This window comes from Lepidochelys kempii, chromosome 14 (genome assembly GCF_965140265.1).
Source record: "Lepidochelys kempii isolate rLepKem1 chromosome 14, rLepKem1.hap2, whole genome shotgun sequence".
Lineage (NCBI taxonomy): Eukaryota > Metazoa > Chordata > Testudines > Cheloniidae > Lepidochelys > Lepidochelys kempii.
In genome coordinates this window covers 13,128,359-13,154,750 of record NC_133269.1, presented here as the reverse complement: position 1 = coordinate 13,154,750, position 26,392 = coordinate 13,128,359, and the positions used below count along the sequence as shown (strand labels likewise).

Genomic DNA, 26,392 nt, shown 5'->3' with positions numbered 1-26,392 from the left:
ACCACACCACAGCATCAGGTATTCTATATGCAATCCATAGGATTCAGAAAAGTAGAGATTTTAACACAGTGTGAGCCTGATTCTCATTTTACATCAAGACCACTCTGCTAGTGTAACAGGACACTTTTAAGACCCTCTCTATATCACCAGAGCACTGTAAGGAGGCCTTTGTATAAATGAGAGTCAAGCTGTATGGATAGGAATACTTGTGGCACCTTAGAGACTAACCAATTTATTTGAGCATAAGCTTTCGTGAGCTACAGCTCACTTCGTCGGATGCATACTGTGGAAAATACAGAAGATGTTTGTTTTTATACACACAAATCATGAAAAAATGGGTGTTTATCACTACAAAAGGTTTTCTCTCCCCCCACCCCACTCTCCTGATGGTAATAGCTTATGTAAAGTGATCACTCTCCTTACAATGTGTATGATAATCAAGGTGGGCCATTTCCAGCACAAATCCAGGTTTTCTCCTAACACCCCCCCCCCCGTGTGTGATTATCATACACATTGTAAGGAGAGTGATCACTTTATATAAGTTATTACCAACAGGAGAGTGGGTTTGTTTGAGTGCCACAAGTACTCCTTTTCTTTTTGCGAATACAGACTAACACGGCTGTTACTCTGAAAGCTGTATGGATGGGGTTTTCAGGAGGGCTCAGCAGTAGCTTAATGCCCCCGTTCAAGTCAATGGGAGTCTTATCATTTGACATGAATGGGGGCAAAATTAGGCCAATACAGAGTACTTTAGGCCAATACAGAGCAAAACTCACTCTCTGATTATACTATTTTTGTACCTGTCCACTCACAAAGACTTGCTGCTCTGATCATTAAAATACAGGGCTACCAATTGGATAGATTATTAATACCATCAGCCCACTGTACAGACCTTGGAGGCAGAGAAAAATTATAACTAATAAAGTGTAAGACCCTTTCAAACATTATTGAAAATAGCTTCTCCATACACTATGACCATCATGATGTCAAGGTCTGATTTCTTGGACCTTTCCAGGGTAGAAGAAAGTGCTGAAAGCAACAGATCATTCAAAACGGCAATGATACTTTCTGAAAATTGACTAGACATGCTAGAAATAATAAGCGATTAAAATAAAAGATTAGTTTAATTATCGTAAAATTGAAAACAGCAACTTTGTTAAGGGCCCTTAAATGCTAGACTGCTGATAAATATCTTATAACCAGAGCATTTAGGATTATCTCACTAATGTAGTGGTCAATCAAAATAGATCAAACTTGACTGGTAGGCAATACGTGTAAAACCCCCAGGCCACCTTCAGATCTGGTGTCAATGGAGAAACACCAGATCTGAATTTGGTCCTCTTTGTGTATTACTGCTCTCCAGGTCTTCCAGAGCCTGAACAGATTTGCTAACTGTTTCTGACAGCCTTCATCTGGGTTTGTGTTATGCTGAGAATGTGAAGTCTTGGTGTCTGATGGCGAAAAGGTATGCAGGGTTCTTGCAAACTGAAACAAAATAGCTTACAGGATGAAGACACCTCTTGGAAAGGCTAGGAGTATGTTCAACTTACCAGTTATGGGGATCATTAGTCCCAGAGTACATACTGTGAGCATGATCAGAAGCAGAGAGCTGAGTGTGTTTGTTGTGCAACTGATACAGAAATACTAACAAGGAGGAAAGCCTAAGGGAATGTAATAACTCTTTAGTGAAAAAGATTTTGATCACATTTATATTTAAATCTGAGAGGATGGAACGTAGTCTAAAAGGATCCCATGACATTTGCAGAAATTGATTGAAATATTTCCTTTCGATGCAAACTAGTTATTGTTTAAGGCTTGGATTGGGGTATCTAACTCCCTTAGGCTGCTTTGAAAACCCCAGCCTAGCTATATAAAAATATGTGCTCACTGTTCATATTTTGGTACTAAGCCCAATCACTCAGAATGATGCATGTGATATGCCCAAGCTGCAAAGTTTGAATCCAAATCTGGTTCCCAACTTTTCCAAAATTCAGGGGAGTTTGGGTCCAGTGGTTTGGTACAAGCCAGTCTCTAGTTCCCATTGGAGCTGAGGTTGCAGTGAAACACAAAACCAGGCAAAAATCTGCCGGTGTTGTCTTTCATTACAAACATACAACTCAGACCACATTCATTAAGAGGTTCAGAAACCTTTCAAGGGAACAAGAGGGCCCAGTCTGGAGTGAATCTGGGATGATTTATAGTTATTGTATCTAAATTATATGAAATTCCCAGTTACAAAGCAAAATGAGGTGAAACTGTTGGGTTTTAATTAGAAAAGAAAGGAAAGGTGAGAGTTTTAAAGATGGAGAGATTAAAGAATAGATACTTGCATTAGATAAAAAGAAAAGGAGTACTTGTGGCACCTTAGAGACTAACCAATTTATTTGAGCATGAGCTTTCGTGAGCTACAGCTCACTTCATCAGATGTTTACCGTGGAAACTGCAGCAGACTTTATATACACACAGAAATCATGAAACAATACCTCCTCCCACCCCACTGTCCTGCTGGTAATAGCTTATCTAAAGTGATCAACAGGTGGGCCATTTCCAGCACAAATCCAGGTTTTCTCACCCTCCACCCCCCCACACAAATTCACTCTCCTGCTGGTGCTAGCCCATCCAAAGTGACAACTCTTAACATAATCAAGTCGGGCTATTTCCTGCATAGATCAAGGTTTTCTCACATCCCCCCCGCCCCCATACACACACAAACTCACTCTCCTGCTGGTAATAGCTCATCTAAACTGACCATTCTCCAGGTTTAAATCCAAGTTAAACCAGAGCATCTGGGGGGGGGGGGGGGTAGGAAAAAACAAGAGGAAACAGGCTACCTTGCATAATGACTTAGCCACTCCCAGTCTCTATTTAAGCCTAAATTAATAGTATCCAATTTGCAAATGAATTCCAATTCAGCAGTTTCTCGCTGGAGTCTGGATTTGAAGTTTTTTTGTTTTAAGATAGCGACCTTCATGTCTGTGATTGCGTGACCAGAGAGATTGAAGTGTTCTCCGACTGGTTTATGAATGTTATAATTCTTGACATCTGATTTGTGTCCATTTATTCTTTTACGTAGAGACTGTCCAGTTTGACCAATGTACATGGCAGAGGGGCATTGCTGGCACATGATGGCATAGATCACATTGGTGGATGTGCAGGTGAACGAGCCTCTGATAGTGTGGCTGATGTTATTAGGCCCTGTGATGGTGTCCCCTGAATAGATATGTGGGCACAATATCTCTGGTCACGCAATCACAGACATGAAGGTCGCTATCTTAAAACAAAAAAACTTCAAATCCAGACTCCAGCGAGAAACTGCTGAATTGGAATTCATTTGCAAATTGGATACTATTAATTTAGGCTTAAATAGAGACTGGGAGTGGCTAAGTCATTATGCAAGGTAGCCTGTTTCCTCTTGTTTTTTCCTACCCCCCCCCCCCAGATGCTCTGGTTTAACTTGGATTTAAACCTGGAGAATGGTCAGTTTAGATGAGCTATTACCAGCAGGAGAGTGAGTTTGTGTGTGTATGGGGGCGGGGGGGATGTGAGAAAACCTTGATCTATGCAGGAAATAGCCCGACTTGATTATGTTAAGAGTTGTCACTTTGGATGGGCTAGCACCAGCAGGAGAGTGAATTTGTGTGGGGGGGTGGAGGGTGAGAAAACCTGGATTTGTGCTGGAAATGGCCCACCTGTTGATCACTTTAGATAAGCTATTACCAGCAGGACAGTGGGGTGGGAGGAGGTATTGTTTCATGATTTCTGTGTGTATATAAAGTCTGCTGCAGTTTCCACGGTAAACATCTGATGAAGTGAGCTGTAGCTCACGAAAGCTCATGCTCAAATAAATTGGTTAGTCTCTAAGGTGCCACAAGTACTCCTTTTCTTTTTGCGAATACAGACTAACACGGCTGTTCCTCTGAAACTTGCATTAGATAATATCATATCACAAATAACCAGCATGGCAATTGTATTTGCAACTCATAAGCTCTGAAAAAGGAAAGTAGTGTGTCAAGTGCTTAGAAGCAGGAGTCTTTCTAAAGCTGCCATTATGTGACACTGAACAAGTCACTTAACATGTCAGTTTCCCTCACTGTGAGTACCTGTAAATAGACAGAAGTGCTCAGATCCATAAGAGCCATTTGAGTATCCAGACTGATCTGCAAAATGGGCTTAATAATAGTCACGGCTCTGCTGCAGACTAAATTAATGCATATCTGCAGAGTGCCCTGATTTGCTTGGATGAAAGATGCTATAAAAGTGCATGGCACTGTTCTAATGCTACAGATCATATTGCAATAAAAACCACATTAAAATAACCAAAGGACATTTATATTAAAAAAATCATTAAAATAACATTATGCATTTTGGCTTAAGTTCACTAAAGCACTACAGCTCATATTCAAACCCCAGATCATTGCTCAAACCAAGGTAGCATCCTTAACATTATCTACAGTAGCTGATCCCCTGTTGTGTTTTGGTACAGAAGGGCTGATATTTAACCTTGAATTCCCATACGTTGCTGTGTTTCAGGCTTTGTCTACACCACGCAACTTTTAGCAACACGGCTGTGCCACTATAGCCGTGCTGTTAAAAGCCATGCAGTGTAGCTGCTGTTTGTCGGCAGGAGAGAGCTCTTCTGCTGACAAAAAACTTCCACCCCCCACAAGCAGCAGCAGCTTTGTCGGCCAGAGAGCGCTCCTGCCAACAAAGCACTGTTCACACTGGCGCTTTTCACTGATAAAACGTTTGTCGTTCGGGGTGTGTGTGTGTGTTTTTAACACCCCTGAATGACAAAAGTTTTGCCGACGAAGTTCCAGTGTAGACAAAGTCTTAGACAGACCTCAACATTCTTTTCATTTACCTTGGTACAGTACGTAAATAACTATTGTGAGTGTCTAGCACAATGGGGCCCTGTCTCAATTACGGATCATTGGCACTACTATAGAACAAGTAATGTGTATTATTATTATGTTTGTTGTTGATAGTCTAAGAGTATCTGGAATTATATTGTGGTAATTGCTGTGTAATAATATATAGGGTGAAACAGTGAGAGGGGCCTAGAAAATTTTCTTTCATGTTTTTTCTTTATTTTGCCTGTACAGCTGAATGACAAATTCACAACTGATGATTTCTTAGGCAAATTCAGTCTCTTTTTCTGTCCACAGAACATTCACAAACTGGTAGTGTTTTCCTCTGATTTAATTATGAATACAATTTTAATTTTACTATCATTTCAAAAATACTTTCCTTTATGGGTTTATTGGGGTCATTTGAAATTTGTACTGTATTGCTTAGTTGTGATTGGTCACATTAGGCACATAGTATTGTCTCTGTTTCCTGATTGGGCAAGTGAGCAAGTGCTTCCAGAGGAAATATCTATTTGTGCTGGTGTCAGATTGCTGTCCTGAATACTTGCACATAAAACCTTGACATTTGGCATTTCTGCCAGTAAAATTAATTCGGAGAAACACAGATGGGGCAAGGTCAAAACTGAAACAAATTCATGGGAAGGTACAAACCAAGCATTTGTTGAACATATTTTCCATGATTTGCTCAGCATTAATTTTCTCTTAATCAAATAATAATACTTAGCACTTATAGCTAATCAAATATAATACTTAGCACTTACCCAAGCAAAGTAAACCCCTTTACTCCTCAAAGGCAGCATAGTCTAATGGCTAGGACACTGGACCAGAGGTAGATGTTAATTCTATTCTTGGCTCCTCCACTAACTTGCTGGATGACCTTGGCAAGTCATTTCATGGCTCTGTGACTCAGTTTTCCCATCAGTTAAATGAAGATTTATTTGTAAAGCCTTTTGAAATCTAAAGGAGAAACGCAATTTTCTGATTATTATTGTTATTTAAAACACATTAAGTTCATTGGATTGTTCCCTGAGCTACTGGGAGTTGAAGAGACCTTCCTCAGAGGAGATGCAGAAGGGAAGAGTGCTACCTCCACAGAAACTCCACCACTCTATTTGAGTTCCGTAGGATTTTAAGGGCGAGGTGATAGGGAGTGAGTCAGGGGACCAGACATTCCCCATGGCATTATCCCTTGGTCAGCTCATAGATTTCCCTGTGGAAATCCAATGGGAAGCTAATGTGCAGCAAATAGGTAGCGTGCAGAAAGAGCTTTGCTGCTGGTGGGGGATGGGAAGAGGAGATGTGGAAAGAGGGTTCAGATGGGAAGCCTTCCTTCTGCATGGATGCGCTTGCCATCAGAGATACAGGCCTCCCTTCCCTGCAGATTTCCTACAAGGTGAGGCTGTGTCCCCCACCATCTGAAGCAACAATCACTGGAGAAAGGCTACAAAGCCAAGCCAACATTATGGAATTCCCACACCCCTCAGTCCTTCTGCTGCAGGTTTTTCCCTAGGAGGAACCAGTTTGACCCTTCACTATTAATTTTGCTTCCCACCACCATTGCCCCCGTAGTTCTCCTTTCCAAGTCTGGTGTTTCAGGTCTACTTTGGAGTGCTTACGTTTTCCTTGAACACCAAAAACCTAATCAAAGGGCCATTTCCCATCATTAGTCTGTGCGAGAAATTCCCATGGAGGTTGACAGAAGCTTTGGCATGAAAACTAGAGCTAGGCAAAAAACCAAGTTTTCATTTTGTGGGGTACATTGAAAAACAAAATTCATTTTGAGTCCACCTAAAATGACAATCACCAACACACAAAAAACAAAACATTTTTATTCATATAATTTGGGGTATTTCATGCACCTTTTTTCTTTTCTTTCATTTTTTTATTTAACTCTAAGTTCCTCAGAATGTCATTTTGAAGAGAGTCAAAACATTTTTGTTTTGAAAATATTGAAATGAAATGTTTTGACTTTGTCAGAATTTTTTCCCCATTTTTTTCAGTCAAAACTATTCTCTGAATTCAACCCCAAAACTGTATTTTCTATTACCGCCCCCCGCTTTTTTGGGGGAGGGGGTGGGCCAGCTGTAAACAAAACAAAGAGAGAGATATGATGGCCTGGTAACTTGGAATTTCTTCTGAGCCCAGCTTCCCCGCATATCTCATTGATAAGTGGTTGATTATCTTCTTTTGTACTCTCTTCACCTCTTGCTGTGCTGTTTCAGACAGAATAAACCCAGCAATAATGAACCATCATCAGAGTGGCAATTGCTTCCTGCCCCACTTGCGTTAATAAAGAAAGAGAAAGCAAGTGATGATTAGTCATATGTCTGCACTCAAAGATAAATCCCCCTGAGCAGAAGCCATCTGGTGAAGCATAAAATAACATTTCTAGCACTAGCGTGGACTTACTGCAATGTTAATAGATTCTGCTGAAGTGTAACGTAATACAGGCCTAATGCTGAGTTCTAGCAGGTGGCCCATAACCCTGTAATAAATTCCCTGACATTATTGATTTTTCCCCCAAACTGAGCCCTGTTGTCTAACTATATTAACTTCTGCTTACTGAGCATCAGAACACGCACAAACATCAGCCTCATTTCAGTGAGCAATTGGAGGTCTAAAACATGTCCCCGTTCCCACCGTTTGTCCTCACACACCATTATCTGAGATTAGTTATTTTAGAATTCAGAAACAAATAATTATTAGCTATGGGCGCTAACAGCAAACACTTGCAAAATCTGAAATGTGGGGATTTTGAAATATGCTTCTGTCACTAATTATACATGCAAACAGCTCAGAAATATGGCCCAGACACACTATTCCTATTGTGTATATTGGGTCCAAATCTGCTCTCGGTTACAAATGTGCCATTTCAGTGGGGTTATATTCACTTTCAAGGCCCTTCACAGTCACTCCCCATGCTACCAATCATCTCTCATTTACTAGTAAACTGTCAATGCTCACCTCTGATCAGCCCACCATACCAGCCTTCATTGCCCACTTGTTACATTTTCAAACATGGACCTTCATGAGTCTCCCATGCTTCCCCACACACATGGGAGGGCTGTCACCATCCACAAAGCTGAAGTTCATCTCTCATTTAAAGCGATTGGTAGCTCTGTCACCATCTCTGTGCTCCAGGAGGTCTCTGGCAGTGTCATTTTCAATGAGTGCCTGAGCAATAGATTCAACATTAACATGCAATAAAATGATCATATAAAGCAGAACATGTTTAATTTTTAAATGAGCTAAAAAGAGTTTTTTTAAAAATATTTTTTTCTTCAGAGTCTTTTTAGGCCTTAAACTTTCATCTGCTCTCTATTCTTGCTGTGCACTAAACTGGACCACCGCCAAAGGGCAAACTCTTGGGACGCATCCACACTGGGGTGGAGAACTGAGGGGTGCCTGGGGCCTTCTGCATGTGCAAGGAGAGGATGGCTCCCCAGAGCCAAGAGGGAAATGTGTTCTACAGCCCTTCATCACTGCTCCAAGAAGTGCCTGCTGATGAGGCAGGTGCAGGAAGGCTGGAGGCCCAGTCACACTGCTGGGCTGGCTGGGCATACCCCCAGGGACCATCCGGCTCATTCGTCATCTCCTCACCTAGTACTCCAGAAAATGGTAGTTCCTCATCTTGCCCTGCTCTTGCCCAGATGGGGATAGAGAGGGAGGTTTCACCTGGGCCCTCTCCCGCCCCACTTCCCCTACTCTCCAGAGCATCAGTGAGGAACAGGCCAGATCTTTGCCCTAAGCAGCTATACTGATGGCAAAATACATAGGACATGCTGCATAGGTTCTTCTCCACTGTCCTCAGCCCCTTCTCACTGTATGTGAGTCCTCGGGAGCAGATACACAGGTCAAGCTCTCTTGATACTACCTGCATAGCCCATCCATCATTACCTAAAGCTGGTGCCTCCTCAATTAAAGAAGGGAATATTTATCTGGCGACTCCATGAATGTAAAGAGGGAGAAAATCCGTATTAGGATGCCCCAGTAATGGTGCAGATTGAAGAAACTTTGTGGATATGAAAGAGGGTATTCAAGCTTTCAGGGAGGTGGGGGACATTTGGAGGGCATTGAGGAAGGTATAATTGCAACTGCTGACATTATAGCTATGGAGCTTCAAACGCACTCCCTGGGGTGAGGATTACTGGCTCACGTAAGAAGCCGTGGAATTGGGAGTAACCTAGAATTTTGGTCAGAATAAATCTGTCTCCACATCAGGAGCAGGAAAGCAGCTTTTCTGGCTGGAACGAGATCACGAGTGGAGAGCCACAAGGGCCGTCTTAGGGATCTTGTTTCCAAACAACACAGAGAAATGATTTGCGTTGTAATGGACCCCTGAGGATCGGCCTGTTCTCCTTCCTCCACTTTTTTGCCCCTTCCTGTCTTTGACAGCCATTGTATTACAGGTCCAGTCTACCCTTAAATTTAAGGTCAACATAGCTACAGTGTGCAGAGATATGAAAAATCCACACAACTGAGCACCACAGCTATGTCGACCTAACCTGTGAAGTACACACAGGTAGCTAGATGGCAGAACACTTCCGTTGACCTAGCTACCATCACTCGGGAAGGTGGTGTTCCTACGGCAATCAAGTGTTGAGTAGGGAGTTTTGATGTTCCAGCGTGAAATGTCTTACAAAGATCCCCCTCTAGATTCATGACCAACAAATGAAGAGACTGCATATGACCATCCTAATTTTTTACACATCACCTGGAGTATGCTGGGAAGGGACTATGAGGAGGCTTAGTCAGTGCTGGATAGATGCCCAAGTAGTGCAGACCTGCTCAACAGAACTCATCACTACTCTGCCACCGAGCCTAGAGGCCTGATCCAAAGCCCAAGACAGACAACAGGAGACATACCATTGATGTCAATGGCCTTTGGGTTACTCTGTTAGTGCACCTCTATTATTGCTCCAGTCCAGCAGGGGAAAAATCAGCTGAGATACAGATCCAAGAGCTGTCAGCTCATGTAAGTCTAAGTAGAAGATGCTCAGCATCTTAGAGGAATGGGCTGTGAGTTGATTCTCTCACAGGTTCCCTTTATAAAAGCTTTCCAAAAAAAGGCTGATTTCTCAGCAAACACCTATTTCCTATATTTCATTTACAACCTTAGTGCTGCAGCCCACAAGATCATGGGCATAAATACATCAAGTGTAGACATTTTAATGGACTTTCCTTGAAAATTTCAATAGACTTGCAACAGACAATCAGCTAAGTCAGCTGGATTGGATATTTGATACAATCACCACACCAAACGGTGTCATTGATCTTTAGAATTTTTTCAAGACATTCCCAAAACATTCCATAGAATTCTTCTGTGTATTACGGAGTTCCACCTAATTTCTCTAGCTGTATAGCTCAGTCTGTCTATTTATGCATTTTTAATACACTAGTAGTATCTGGGCACCTCTAGGAAGAATGAAATATTTCCCAGAGATATATTTCATTATGGCAGTAGAGTATTTTCAGAAACTCTGTGGGAGACATAGGATTTGCCACAATGAAGCAGACTATTGATCAACCAAGTCTGGCATCCACTGGCCAATGCCTGATTCTTTAGAGGACGGTACACTTTCTGCCTCTCCCCAAACCCAGATTATGCCCTTGGGCAGGACTGTATATGGAAGAAATTTTATTCCTTCCTACTCTCAGGAAGTGATCAGTTTGTACCCTGGAGTGAGACACTTGGGCACCATAAAAGTTAAATATAGCATCTCCAAACACAGGATGAAGTTCACTCCTGTGCAGAAGACCAACACAAGGTCTAGGCACTTATTGTCATTGTTTGTATTACAGGAGCCCCATTGTGCTAAGCAGGGTACAGACACATTGTCAGAGACAGTCCTTTTCCTAGAGAGTTTACAGGTTAAACAGACAAGGCAGTCAAAGGGTAGCAGCGGAAACTGAGCATGGAAAGGTGAGATAACTTACCCAAGGTGATACAGCAGGGCAGAGCCAGGAACCTTCAAGTTTTCCAGTCTATTGCCCTATCCTCAAACCACTCTTAAATCCCATTTAAACTCTCCTGTTTGTATGACTACGTGAGAAGGGAGCCAAATCTCGTTTGGGTCATCTAGGTGGCCCTGTAATAGAACTCATAATTATTATACTTCTTTCTAGTTCTGCATATAAACATCAGTCTCAAAGCTTACTAAAAGGAGTACTTGTGGCACCTTAGAGACTAACAAATTTATTAGAGCATAAGCTTTCGTGAAGTGAGCTGTAGCTCACGAAAGCTTATGCTCTAATAAATTTGTTAGTCTCTAAGGTGCCACAAGTACTCCTTTTCTTTTTACGGATACAGACGAACACGGTTGCTACTCTGAAACAAAGCTTACCAAGTTTCCTTCCTGACTCAGTTTTACCGTATAAAGTGTCTTTGTTTAGTCAACAGAAGCACTAATACAAGTGATTTTGTTGTTAATAGAGCTGTAAGAATTTTAAGTACCACTTGGTACTTTTCTCTTGGAAGTGTGTCATTTTCAGTTGGCTTTTCTAGACATCACAGGGTATTGTACTAGTCTTTGTAAACGACTAGTGAATAAAACATTTTGATCCCAGCCACGTTTTGTACAAACATCATGTAGGTTTGTAAAGTTTCAGAAGGAATAAATCAAATGTAAAATATTGCATGACAGTTGACTTAGTTACTCGTGAATATCTAATTTAGAAAAAAAACACTTTTTTCTGAATATTCAGAAATTCAAATCTTATGCATATCATCAAGTGGCTTTGCACAATCCATAACAGATAGAACTGTTTACTAGGAATGGGGAAGAACAAGCATTTCACAGCTGTGTCTTATTTTATTTTTTCCAATTTGCTTTTTCCTCCTTCCCCCTTTTTTTAAAAAAAAATTAAGCCAGCTCCTCAACTAGTGCAAACAGATACTGCTCCATTCAAGACAACGGAGCTCTGCTGATGTACAAAAGCTGAAGAGTAGGCCTTGTATTTATTGGGCAGCTTGCCTATATTCAGGAGTAACACCACAGAGATCGTGTTAGATTGGTGTGAAACCAGTGTAAGCAAGAGGAGAATCAGACACAACTGTACACTGAAAAACTACATCCAGGTGGTAAGTCCCATAGGAAAACCTACTGACACAGGACCTTATGCTGCTCTCATTAGTAGCAACATAAAGCAGGAGTAAGGTGACTGAAGTCAATGGGGTTACAACAGTGTAAGTCTGGTAGAGGGGTACAATCTTGCATAGTCCTGAGAGCCCTCCTCAGCCACTGAAATCAAATGGGAGTTAAGGGCCTCCCAAGTGCTCAGGATCTTGCAGGATCAGGTCCTAAGCGAGACAAGAATCTTGCCCCAAAAGGGTCTAATTCTACAAAGTGCTGAGCAACCTCATCTCCCATGGACTTCCATGACTCCCCTTTAGCTCTTGGCAGGTGTTCGGCATTTTGCAGGATCAGCCCCTTACTGTAATAATTAAGGAACTATGACCGTGGCTGGATTGCATTTTTTCCCCTATGCAAAAATGCTGTACATTCCTTTACGTAGGTTTCCATAGAGTTGAACTGTTACTCTTTTTTTTTCGTTAAAGAGGTCAGCAAAGCTCTGTACAATGTGATTTCACTTTTATGAAATGTGGAGGAATTCAGAGAAACTTTTAATGGCTAGATGGTGGGGTTGGAGTGAAGTATAAAAAAAGCATACTGGAAATCCCAGTGCTGCAAAGAAGAAAGCAGCCTAGGAGTCCAGGGGCAAATTGCAAAGACATATTGTTTTGCAGATCCTAAGTTTAAATATGTTATTTTTCCTCCCGCTTCCTTTGTTAAAATGTGATATCCTAGCTTTAATTGCTTCAATCCTATTAGTTGTTCTTTTAAACACGTGATTGTGTATTCCTTTAGTGTACAGAAATCCCTCTGATTGTGGCTTCATATTATTTAGACAAGCACTCTTTCAGTAGTAAATGCCATTCCTAGCGTAGGGAAGTACTTTAGGTCTAAAGGGGTTAAGAAGGCCTCCTTGCATTCAGAAACATGCAGGGGTCCCACCGTGCCAGTTCCAGCCTTTTAAACTCTTTCCAGCTTTTTTTTCTTGCAACAAATCTGCCTGACTGCCACCAGGACATAGGAAACGTGTGCCTGTCAAAGAAATCAAGTTTACCTTTTCCGACTTGTTAAACGGAGGCAGGGTATAAATACCGCTAACTCTGTACGGACTATTAGCATTTCTCTTAAAATAAGGGGTTGCTTCCTAAGACTTTTAATCCAGTGCGGTCTAGACCAGACTGTACTACCAACAAAGACAGAAAGGAAACCTGCGGAAGTTTGATAGAGGGCAGGTGAATTTGGACTTCTTTGAAAATATAAGGCACACAAAAAAAACCGAAACCCAACCCAATTGTTGACATTTCTCTGGAGAAGTTCTGAGATGTTGTTGGCATTATTCACTCGGTGGATGTGGATCTTGCTGGGGAAGACCACTGTCCTGTTGCTTCTGGAGCTTCCTCTAGAGGGTAAAGCTTTACCTCCAATACGGTATTCTCACGCTGGGATATGTCCAAATGAGATGAACCCCAACCTGTGGGTAGATGCCCAAAGCACCTGCAAGAGAGAGTGTGATACAGACCTGGTAAGTGATGCACATTTTTGTATGCTTTGTCATGGGAAATGGATTTTTTGTTGGTTGGTTTGTTAGTTTGTTTACTCCATGATGTTGCAGTCTCTTTCAATTATAAATGGAAGAGCACTGATAATGTGTACATGATCCAACCCAGACAACTCATGTGTTTAACGGAAACTGTGTTTATAAAAATGTTTGATGACCTGTTGGTTAAGTCAAGAGGTATTTTAATGGAGTCACTTCTTTAACTGACCCTATGACTTTGTGACTACATGGCTTTCATAGTTCATCCTTCTCACTCACTGCCTCACCAAAGAGAACCTTATCAGCTTAGACTCGGGAATTTGACATGTTATTGGGCCAGCTCACTGCATTTTAGCATTTTCACCAACCTCATCATTCTTCATTGCCATCATCAAGTGCTATGTTTCCCAAGAGAGAGTTCTGTATGATGCCTATTGGTTGGCATACACATCACCAGCCTTTGCTACATTTGAAATGTAATGTCTGACTAGTTCAAAAAATAAAATGGTAAAAATAATCATGCAGATGCTCTCTCATATGATGCCCCCAGAACAAAATGCACATAGCTTACAAGTCAAAAGGTCATTTTTAAAACTGCCTGCATAGCCACTCAATGGCATCTGAAAATCCATGCTTGCTCTTTCTGCTTCTTACAACTTCCTCAGCAGGAAAGATTTTGCAGTCGGAACCAAGCTGACAGTCATGATGCAGGAAAAGATTTGGCTCTCTTTCCACTACCTGGATCATTTCTGCAGTGCTAAAAGTAGCAAAAACTTATGTGTGGCAGTCAATTAAGCAGATATTGTTTAAAGACAAAAAAGGAGCTGATATATTAGGATGTTATTTTTATATTACTTTTCTGGTTACAATGGCATATTAAGTTGCCTTTTAAATTCAACTCTCAGGTACGCTAAAGAATTACTACTACTCTCTTTCAAAGGTTGCGGGCATTCTTTTCACAGGTTCCCGGTCAAACAGTGAAAATCCAGAAACCACTTGGAAAAAAAAGTCAGGTTTGCAGAGTGGCAGACCATAGTCCCATTCAGAGTCTGAGCCTTTGGGCCAGATCCTCTACAGGTGTAAATCCGCCAAGCTTTCATGGCTTTATTAGAGCTACACCAGCCTTATGTTTAGTCCATTATGTTTTGCAGATTTGCTTTTGGACCACAGCGCTGCATAGTTAGAAATGGGGAAGGAGCTAAAATAGTAGATCCTCTGGTTCCCGTCAATGAAAGGATATTGCACATGAATAATGGCCATATCACTGTTTAGTCTGATGGCATTAAAAGACAGCATGACTAAATTTTGCCATCAGTTACAGAGATGCCCAACTGGCTTCTATGAGATCAAAATTGTGTAACTAAGGGCAGAATTTGTCCTATTCTGTATAGGATAACAATGTTCATGTTTCATTACAATAATCCATGAACCACATATTGTCTACAGTTCTACAAACCACACAAAAATATGTTTTCTGTTTAGAAAGGCAGACAACTACTATAATTAACCACAATTTAAAAATGATCATAACCAATATTATATTTAACATGGATGCTGCACTTAAAACTAAGACTGACAGAGACGCATAAGTGACAGCTAGCCCATAAGTGGATACTTTGTTTTCCATGGAAAACAAAATAATTTTGGAGCAAGAACTTAGTTTTGCCTTAGTTCTGAGCTATTCCATTTATAATATGTTGTGAACAATTAAAGATGTTTGGCAGTTTCCACTCCAAGAGTATGCTGCTAGTTTCATGGAATTCAAATAATACTCTACATACTTCTGAGGACAATAAAAGGGATTAATGACTATAACCATATGATAAGACTTTCCATCTGCTCTTACTTCAGGAGGCTTGTTCTTTGGCACTAAAAGAGGGTTCATTTGGGTTCGCTGTTACTTCTATAACCAAATGTTCGATATGATTTTGTGAAGGATTTACTATTGCTTTAGGTGCTTAGAAATAATGATACATTGCCCTTCTCACACCTTTCATTCAAAGATCTCAAAACACTTGACAAATCCAATTAATGTAGTCTCACAGCATCCCCACTGAGATAGAGAAGTGATGCTATTCCCATATTCCTGATGGCCAAGTGGACATTCAAATAAATGAAATGACTTACCGTAGGCCATACAAGATGTCTTCAGCAGAACTGGGAATAGAACCCAGGTCCCCTGGCACCTAGCCCTTTGATTTAACCACTAGAGCACCCTGTCACCACAAGAAGGAATTTCTCCATCTGTTTGTAGTTCTCAAATGATAAACCATCCCAATAACAGTTTGGTTGTTTTGTATTGTTTTGTCTTAGGAATGCGAGACCTTTGAGAAGTGCTGTCCTAATGTCTGTGGGACAAAGAGTTGTGTGGCAGCTCGGTACATGGACATCAAGGGGAAGAAAGGACCCGTCGGGATGCCCAAAGAGGCAACTTGTGACCGTTTCATGTGTATCCAGCAAGGCTCAGAGTGTGATATCTGGGATGGACAGCCTGTATGCAAATGCAAAGATAGGTGTGAAAAAGAGCCCAGTTTTACCTGTGCCTCCGATGGACTCACCTATTACAACAAGTGTTATATGGATGCAGAAGCTTGCACCAAAGGCATTACTCTAAATGTAGTCACTTGTCGGTACCATCTGACCTGGCCAAATACCAGCCCCATCCCACCAGAGACTACAGTGCGCCCTACCACAGCCTATTCAGAGACAACCATCACTGATATCCTGCCACCTGCTCTAGTTAACAATCCAGTCCATCAGTCAGTGTATGTGGGAGAGACTGTTAGCTTTCTTTGCGATGTCACAGGCAGACCCAAACCAGAAATTACTTGGGAGAAGCAAATAGACAGTAAGGAAAAAATCATTATGAGGCCGAATCACGTCAGGGGGAATGTTGTGGTTACCAACATTGCCCAGCTGGTAATCTATAACACCCAGCTGCAAGATGCAGGCATTTACACATGCACTGCAAAAAACATCGGTGGCCTTCTCAGGGTTGATTTCCCATTGTCAGTCGTCAAAGGAGAACCTACATCAAAAGAAGCATCCCAAAACAAAACCCATTTCCCAACCGATGAATGTCTGAAGCAGCCAGACAGTGAAGACTGTGGGGAAGAGCAGACCAGGTGGTATTATGATGCAAAGAAAAACAACTGCTTTACATTCATCTATGGGAACTGTAATAGCAACCTGAACCACTTTGAGACCTATGAGAACTGTATGTTAACGTGTATGAATGGCCCAATCAACATCTGCAACCTGCCAGCCCTTCAGAGTCATTGCAAAGCCTATGAGCCCAGATGGGCATACAACAGTTTGACAAAGCAATGCCAATCTTTCATTTATGGTGGCTGTGGAGGCAATGAGAATAACTTTGAGAGCAAAGAGGCCTGCGAAGAGATGTGTCCTTTCCCTAAGAACACGCACTGCAAAGCCTGCAAACCTCGCCAAAAGCTGGTGACAAGCTTCTGCAAAAGCGACTTTGTTATCCTGGGCCATATAACGGAACTAACCGAAGACCAAGACTCGGGACACGCCTTGGTGACAGTGGAGGAGATTCTAAAAGATGAAAAAATGGGATTAAAATTCCTGGGGAAGGAACCTCTAGAAATCACCCTTTTAAATATGGACTGGAGCTGCCCATGCCCCAATATGACCACAGTGGATGGTCAGCTTATCATCATGGGTGATGTCCACAATGGGATGGCCGTCCTGCAGCCAGACAGCTTTGTGGGCATCTCCAGTGTCCGGCGTGTACGAAAGCTCCGTGAAGTCATCCACAAGAAAACCTGTGAGCTTCTGAAAGAATTCTTAGGACTACACTAACCTTACTCACGTGAGTCAGCCTTTCAGCTCTGTGTATTGTATAGGGCTAACAAAAGCAAGGCTAGTGTGGAAACTAAAGACAAGCTACTGTCTGAAGATACATTGTATGTAATATGCAGAACCCTTATTTTAATCCATTAATGATTCTTAGCAACAATGTAGTATGCTCTTTGGCAATCACATAAAATATCAATGAATGGCTATTAATCTTACTTTGAAATCAACCTGTTTATATAGAATTGCCATTTAACTAGCTGATTTACTGCAATAATTATATAATTCTTGTGTAGTTTCCAACATAAAGGACCAAATTCTTAGCATTTTTGTAGCTAATTGATACATAGCTAAATTGCACGTACTGTCGATTTAATCTGTCTCACTTACAGCATGGAAATGTTATGATAAATCATTAAAAATAAGTCACAAACTTTTGTTTCCTCATGGTAACATTAAGTACATTACAAGAGACAAAACTGTAAATTATTGTCTATATTGACTATAATTACACATGTCAAGTCAATCTATGCATTATGAATGTGCTCACCTTTTCATAGAAATCCACAAAGGAATTTTCTCTAGATTGTGCCAATTTTGAATACAATGAATACAAGCCCTGCAGTCCTTACTCACGGGAAGAAAAAACATTGAAGTAAACTAGGCAATCATTCTGGGTCTATTAGCCACAAAAACAAATACATGTCCAAAGCCAGAACCACAATTTCACAATGTGTTGAGTCCAACATCAACACCACGTAAACAAACACACAGTAGGTGCACTTTAAAAGCTTCAGTTAATCTGAACTTCCCCCATTCTAAACAGTATTCCCCATTATATATATATAGGAAATCTCTCTCAAATCAGTTAAAACATTCTAAGTATGGCCACTATATATACGTGTATGTATAAATACACATACAGCAAGAGAAAGAAATATGCATGTGTGTATAAACAATATTGATCATTACTAATATTTATGTGTCTAAAAGGTAAAATTTGCATATCCACAATTTTTAAATAACAAGAAGGGTGATCTCAGAAATACCCTGCCTCTGTTAAGGAATGTCAGTGAGCTGAGATTATGAGTGTGTATGCTTACAGATGTCATTCTTATCATTATTACTAGTCTCTTTGTTCAATTGTTTAAGTGAGCTCCAGCAATAATGTCTATTGTGCACAAAGACCAGTTCAAGCAATGGTCTGGGTCCAGAAATGTTTTATCTTAAAGGTAAGAGGGTGTTGTTAATATTACTCTGTGGTGCCATCTACTGGCTAATCCAAGAGGCAGCAGGAGGTAGCTAAAGCTTTGCATTCTAGATGGTAAAAGGTGCTGACACGCACACACACACGTGTATGTTGGGTCTGATTATGAATGAGACACGGGGAAGTCCATGTAAAAAGTTTACCTGGCTAGATGCTGGGTTTAAGCACTTCACTGGAGACTCCTAATCCCTAAGGCCTACATATATTGTATATTTTGCAAGTGGCAACAAAGACTTCAAGGATGAAATTTAATGGACAATAAGAATGTTTTAAATATGGCCTGACACAACTTTTAAATATAGGCCCTGACTCATTTACACTAAGGCTCCTTTACACTACTCTGGCAATATGAAGATGCCTTAAAGATGCCATTCACCCACCTTAAGGCTTCTGAGCAATGTAAAGGGGCTTTTAGTGTAAGTGAGAATCACACCCTTTCGTTTTACCCTGGTCTGGGATACAATTCATCAACAAGCACATTTTAAGCAAAGCCTGATAGAAGAGTTTCAAAAAACAAAGTCAGTATTAAAGCTCTTCTTAGCTACCAAATTTTAAAAAAGCCAAGTGTGCTATTAGTCTGTACTGCGGCACATTGTCCAGCACAATAAGTGTATGATTTTTGTTGTCTCTTTCTTAAATGGATGTAAGAAGAATTACAATAAAAACGTAATAACATTTACATACATTCTTGTGATGATCGCATTACGGGCTGGGCTATGCCAATATCTCTCATGCTTTGCATTCCACTGGAGTTCTTCACCTACTGTAGGTAATTCTGCTGTGTGTCATTCACCAACATTACTGCAGCTTGTTTGTCATTTTTTAGGCAGCCAGGAAATAAGGTCTGACATATTTTTTCCGGACTGAATCGCCTTCTCTGACATGAAGGAATCTAAGTGTGAGTGTTTAATAAAGGCTGGGTTTCTAAAGTTATTTTCTCCAGGAGCTTAGAGGATTTCTTTGCAAACAGGGGAATGATCAAACGACTCTGGAGGCATACTCCGAGGGGTGAAAATGTACTGAATAGCAAATATCAGGTAATTGTTTCTGCCTTCAGGTAGTAAATTAAAACCCTGAAATCTGGTGTCAGAACCAATCTCAGGATCACTACTCAGGAAAGCACTTAAACACATGCTTAACCTTAGATCACACTGAAGTCAATGGGACTTAAGCACATACCTAATAGTTAAGTATGTGCATAAAGTGCATGTGTGCAAAGTGTACTCTGCTGAATAGGGGTGGACTGATGAATCAGCGTCATAAAAATGATAACACCGATTACCTTATTCCATGAATAGCTCCATTGAAATAAAATGGAGCAAAAACATGAGTATTAAAAATAACATTCAGCATTTATCCTAATTGTTTCCACCCCTCCCTTCCACACAGGCATGCATTATGGGATAATTCAGTTTCTGGTTGCTAAGGGACAGACTGTGTAAATAAATCTGGCCTGCAGAGTGACAGCGTGGAGGTGCACCACATCAGAGTGAGTGCAGGTGGCTCGGTCCCTATGCCAGCTTGTAGAAGTGTGCTGGTTTACCTATCCCTTGGTTTGGTATGGCCTGCTCCATCTGGCCTACCCACCAGCTCTACTGCTCAGGGTAAAGAGGGGATGTGGCCCACCTCCTCCTGTTGCACTCTGGGGCATACTGGCCCACCTCCTCCTGTTGCACTCTGGGGGGTGCAAAGAGTGAGCATAGTTCCTGTGCTCCCCCTGCACAGAGATGCACCGGGGAAAGTCCCCTTGAAACCCTTCCCCCGCTGCATACCCATACAATGGTCAGGACAGGCCGGCTCGAAGGGAGTGGCCAAAATTCTGCATGAGACAGAATTAAAACAAAGTCCATACAAGGCCCACGTGACAGTAAAATAAACACTGAAAGCTGTGGGGGTCATTCAGAGAGCAATATCAACTGGTTATTTCAAAGTGACAGGAGCTGCCATGATCAAAATATGAGGGAGGCTGCATTGCAGTAGGTTTTGTATAATTTCATCTGTGGAAATATTTATTTATTTTTTAATTACAATCCTGCTGGCAGGGTGCAGATCTGGATATGCACCAAAGCAAATGGAATACACCCACTTTTCCTTTCAGGATTATGCCTCTTCCTGACAGTTATTAAAAAAGATAAAAGGCTGTCATGTCTCCTGGCTACCCCATCTTTGGGCAAGAAGAGAACATCATTATGACATACTGCGGATACCAGAAAAGGGGTGCAATCCATTAATAATACTTAGCACTGGAATGAGCCATTGCACCTCATCTGAAGATCTCAACACATTTCCCAAACATTAGTTAATTGAACTTCACAACACTCCGCTGTGTGTAGATAAGGGATCTATCAAGATCAGGTCACCTACTAACAAAGTGCTGTCCACCGTGAGGGACAGTTTGGCCACTGTTTAATGTTTCTATGTGTTGTTAGACAACAGTTTAGGCCAGGACATGAGGAGTAGTACTGTATCCAGCTAAGGCCTCGTCTACACCACACAGCTTTTGCACTGGTATAACTAAGTTGCTTGATACAGCTATACTGGTACAACCCCTAGTATGCATACAGTTTTTAGGGTTGTCACCTCTGAAGTACAAAATAACCGGGACATCCAGGATGATCCTGAGCCCATAGAACTGGACAACTGGCAGTTTCGATAGGATTGCCACTTCCAAGGTGCAGAAACACTACCCACTGGCCAACCCTCCACGAACAAAAACAGCCATTAGCCATACTCCAATCCCCCCTAAGAAAAAGGGTCCTAGTGCCAACTATAACTAATTACTACTACAATGTGAGATAACTATTTTACACACCCCCCCCCACACACACACAGAGTATTTTTATGTTATTTTATCATTTTTCTTACCTTTTCCTACTAATGGCACCGCAGTCTGGACCATGAGGGTATGAGCTTTAGAACACTGTAATGTGTCCCCAGTGAAACAAAACCCCTGCACTTACAAAAACTGGCCAGGTGTCAACCTTAAGTGTGTACTGAGCACCCTTACATATTTCCCAGGACAGCTACCTCAAAAGAGGGACAATCCTAGGAAAACCTGGACACATTGCCACCTTAATAGTTATCCTGGCTAATGGTACCTTATAATGGTATCACTTGTGCCCCTTCCTTTCTGGGAATAGCTATCCTGGTATAAAGAATCTTTATACCGACATAACTGTATCCCCACTAGGGAGCTTGCACGGCTTTAACTGGGTTTGTATAGATTGCACTATACTGGAATGGACTGGTTTAGTTAAGGCAGTACGGCTTTTGAGTGAAGGCAAGGCCTGAAACTGTTGGGCAAGTTAAGAGAGGCAGAATGTAACTGACTGAGTTAAAATTGGGAAGGAAATCTACGTTTAGCATCCCTGTTCTTCCAAAAGTGCCACGGGGACCTTCTACAACCACAAGGTCGGGACTTACAGGATTGCCAACTCTTTCAATTTTATTGTGACTTTAGCGATTCTGGGGGTTTTTTAACCTGTCTCATAAACATGATGAAAGGCTTGTGAATTTTCCCTTAGTCTTGAGTGGCAGGCAGGATGATGGGATTGTCCACAGTGTTCGAGAAAGGGGGTAGCAGGGCAGGCTTTGGGGGAAGATTAAGAACTCTGTTTTAGCCATGTTGAACTTGAGATGTTGGTGGAATTCATGAAGGGATATCAGAGAGAGAGGCTGAGAGTTTAATATGCACAGAAAGGAGTCAGGTCTAGGGTAGAGAGATAGATCTGAGAGTCATCAGCATAAAGATGGTAACTATATTTGCGATTGTGGTTGAGATTACTCAGAAATAAGGTGCAGAGGGAGAAGAGAAGGAGACCAAGGACAGAGTTCTGTGGAACCTCTATTGACAATTGGAGGCGGGTCTGAAGAGGACTCTCCAAAGGACACGCTAAAGGAGCAATTAGAGAGGTAGGAGGAGAACCAAAATCGGACAGAGTAATGGACGTTAGTGATACTTACTCACCTCCTACTCCATTGCGAGGATGAGAAGGGCAACACATTATGCCTCACACAATGAGCCTACAGTTATATGGAAGCCAACCAGCATATGAATCAGAAAATGACAGTCTCAAGAAGTAGGCTGAAAAGCAAACATCACTCAGAATGCATTAGACCCATGGAATAAGTCACTAGGGAGGGTGATTGAAACAAAGAACATGAATGACTTCAACAGGCACATAGATGTACTTCTGCAGAAGGAAGGGGTCTGGGAAGGTGAAATTGAAATGAGCATGTCAGAGCAGAATGGGGCATTGAAGCTTGGGGTGTATGTAGTGTGAATTTGTCCAACATTTCCAGACTTGGGTGCCTAAGGCCAGACTTCATGGAGCATGATTTTCAAAGGTGCTGAGATCCCAGATCAACTTCTGAAGTAAAGTGACAGCCATTTCTGAAAATGAGGCACCTACATATGAATTTAGGGGTGAGATTTTCATGGACTTTTAGTGGGATTTGGGTACCTAACTACCTTAGGCACCTAAGGTGGGATTTTCAAAAGTACCCATCTCTGGGTGTCCAGGTTTGAAAATTTGGGGACCCAGTCCTCTGAACTCTTGAATTCTAATGCAGGAAAAAACTCTCAGAGATCAATGGGATTGTGCTTGAATAAAAACAGAGGCCCAGATTCCATCACTCTTACACTAAGCTGTATTTCACTCTCCAAGTAATGTCAAGAATTGCTTTCAGTTGGACCACTCACGGAGCACCATGCTATTCAGTGTGAGTACGGGTGGGAGAACCTGACCCTGAGGTCAGGTCTACACTTAAAATACTGGCATAGCTTTGTTACCTAGAGGATGTGATTTTTTTTTAGCTGACATATCTATTCTGGCATAAACCCTAGAGTTCATGCACCTACACCATCCTAAACAGTGGTTTTGCTGGTATGTCTCTTGGGCCGGATTTACATTACGAAGTTTGGCTACCTCCCTGCTTACACTTCCTACCTGGAGGAACTATGCGATTAGAACCCACAGTGTAGACACAACTATGCCAACTAAAGAGTGCTTCTGTTGGCATAGCCAAAATTGTTTGGGGGAGGTGGGGTAGCTATGTCGGCAAAAGAACTCCTGCCTGCTTACAGTGTGGCTACACTAGGGGGCTCTACTGGTATAACTATACTGGCCAAGGCTCTGTAGTGTAGACAAGCCTTCAGGGAACTGGTATAAACTATGCCAGCAGGAGCACTTTTATGCTTGTATAAGCTGTATTTGCCAGTATAACTATACTGGTATAGCTAAGTCAGCAAAGCTTTTCTAGTGTAGACAAGGCCTCATCAGTGAGACCTTCAGGTTTAGGCCCTGTGCTTTAAAGTCAAATATTACATATTTCCCCCAAAGCAGGCTGTAGTTAATGATTGACTACACCTGACTTCCAACTGCCTTATTGATTTACTGTTGCTGTCAGAGAACAAAAAATGAAACCCAGGCCCAGATGCTGAGACGTGTTCTGAATGGAAATTATACAACTGAATCAAAGTTCTGCCCACTTTCTAAATCTCATCAAAAACATCAGCTCCAGGTCCTGACCTACTAATGCAAACACCGGTGGGATATGAAGATAACACCACAACGTTACTGCACATATCTATTAGTAAAAAACAGCACAGCCTGTTTAATTCACAGCTATTTATGACTGGACAAATGATGTGACATTCAAACTTGAAAGTTAAGGGACCCAACAGAAAGGGTCCCTTTAAGGCTGTGCTGTACGTGAGACTCTGGGGTCCTTAATCAAGCAAAACTCTTTCTGGCTACAATGAGACCCTGGACCTGCCCCTATTTCATTAATCCCACAGAAGAACTTTCTTAATAAAGCATGCAGAGTGCACAGTTGCCTAACCGTAGGCTTTTGGCCCAAGCCTCAGTATTTTGGAGGATTTCCTCCAAAACTCACAGGACTTGTGTCAGGCCACAATTCTGTGGGTTCTGCAGGGGCCACAGCGAAAGTGACATTCATTAGAACAGAGGATGAATATAACCTCTCCTGCTTCAGAGCATAGGTCAGCCATTGCCTGTTTGGAGTTAGGAAGAAACTTCCCCAGTGAGCATTTTATTGCAGAATTTTCCATTTTGGGGCATTTTGCACCTTCCTCTGAAGCATCTGGTTTTGGCCACTGTCAGAGACAGCATACAGGACTGTAAAGACAATGGATCTGGTCTAGTAATATCTATACTCTTATTGATGTCTGATTTTACTAAGGACACAAAGCAATGCAGGTGGAAGGGGAAAGGGTGGGGAGCAAGAGACAGAGAAAGTCAGTGATCCATCCTGAAAGAAATCTCAAGCTCTCCAATTACTCATTGTGGACTGGCTTGGCAAAGCACTTTAGAGTCAGGCTGAGCTGACTATGTGCAGACAGAAAAGGAACTTGGAAAGAAACTAACAATATAGAGTTTCAGGCCTGTTCTCTCTCTCTCTCAGCCCAAACATACCAGACCTGAATCATGAAGGGCTCAGTGCTCTGAATGGAAGAGTAGCTGCTGATTTGATTACCATATCCAAAAGGCATTAGGATCGTAAAGGGCCATCTTGTTTCTGTGCAATACTACCCTCTACTGGATAGAATATAATCAAGCAGTGTTCAGCAGATCCAGCTGTGCAGGCTGAAGTGAGGCCCTAATAATCACAACTCTGAGGGCCACTCCGAACACTTGCTGAGAACCTGAGGGCTACAATTAGTATGCATAGAAATTTACAGACTTTGTTAAAAAACACCATATCACCCTTGGATTCTCAAACTTGTATCCGTGTTGACAGCTAAATAAAAAATGGCTTGGTTTTGGAGTTTGGTGGCTTTAAAGACGGTCAGTTGATGACACTGAGCCATGAAATTTGAATTAGATTCATACCGACTCTCTACAATGTCTGTTCGGGTTTGGATCTGGAGTTCTGGTTTGGATCCGTCTTTTGAGATGAGCTTCAGCCACAAAGTTCACATGCAGTTTCATATATGACTTCCTGAAAGACTGAATTCAATTGACTAATTTGGAGTCAGTCCAGATTGACTCAAAGTAACCTTGAGCAGAATTGAGCCCCATGTTTCTTTCAAGTCACTTGAGTCCAGATTTTCAATGGTGTATAGGCACCTAAATATGCAGAAAAGTGCCTAGTGGAATTTTCAAAAGTGCCTATGCAGACTAGGCACTCAATGTCTATCTTCATCCCACTGATTTTCACTCAACATCTATCTTCATCTTTCAGCATCTAAACACCTGTGTAAAACTAGCCCTGGAGCCTTTTGTCTGCACCTCTCTGCAGGGCTGCCAGGTCAGACATTGCAGTTCATTGCACTGCTTCTCTATGTGAAAAGATGTCAAGACATCTAGTCTTTGTAGCATCATCTAAGAGGGAAAAATCCATCCATGCTGTAGGTCCACTGCAGTCCATGAAGTTACATGAGGGTTGAATCTGACCCATGCTGTTTATCATAGCATCTGTCCTTCCATTAAGCTCTTTATTTTCAATCTCTCACCTTTCTGTGAAAATTACACATCTGCATATTGTGCTCTGCACACTTCAGTTTGTGGCCAACTCTGTCAGAACAAAGACAAGCTGAGAACATGCACGAATAACTTGTATTTTCAGAACAACAAATCCTGCCCTTCAGTAAAAGAAAAGCTTGTGCTGGAGTCCCACACAGGAATGAAACTGCAAGCCTCCCACAAACTGCAAATTTACTTTCTCGCATGCCAATGTATAAATGTTTCCCTTCATGCTCTGCAGCATTATGGTCCCTGCAGGCGTGCAAAGAGGGAAGGACTCCTTATAGCTGGGGTTCTCAAACCGTGGGTTGGGACCCCTCAGGGGGTCATGAGGTTATTAC

At 41.7% G+C, this 26,392-nt stretch overlaps 1 protein-coding gene and 1 long non-coding RNA gene across 2 annotated transcripts; one reads left to right on the top strand and one right to left on the bottom strand.

Annotated features, from left to right (window-relative positions):
* Nucleotides 1-5,634: 5,634 nt before the first annotated feature.
* On the bottom strand, nt 5,635-10,946 carry LOC140898189 (uncharacterized). The gene is made up of 3 exons (XR_012154914.1): nt 10,806-10,946; nt 7,833-8,042; nt 5,635-5,825 (listed from the first exon to the last, which is right to left on the bottom strand). It is a non-coding gene; the product is annotated as an uncharacterized lncRNA (long non-coding RNA).
* A 4,899-nt stretch (nt 10,947-15,845) lies between these two features.
* WFIKKN2 (WAP, follistatin/kazal, immunoglobulin, kunitz and netrin domain containing 2) lies at nt 15,846-17,303 on the top strand. Its single transcript, XM_073310638.1, has one exon. The coding sequence runs from the start codon at nt 15,861-15,863 to the stop codon at nt 17,301-17,303; it is 1,443 nt and encodes a 480-aa protein (XP_073166739.1). The 5' UTR covers nt 15,846-15,860.
* The last annotated feature ends 9,089 nt before the right edge of the window (nt 17,304-26,392 follow it).

Bases quoted from the DNA above. Each gene is read 5' to 3' on its own strand.
- WFIKKN2 (XM_073310638.1), top strand. From the start codon at position 15,861: ATGGACATCAAGGGGAAGAAAGGACCCGTCGGGATGCCCAAAGAGGCA.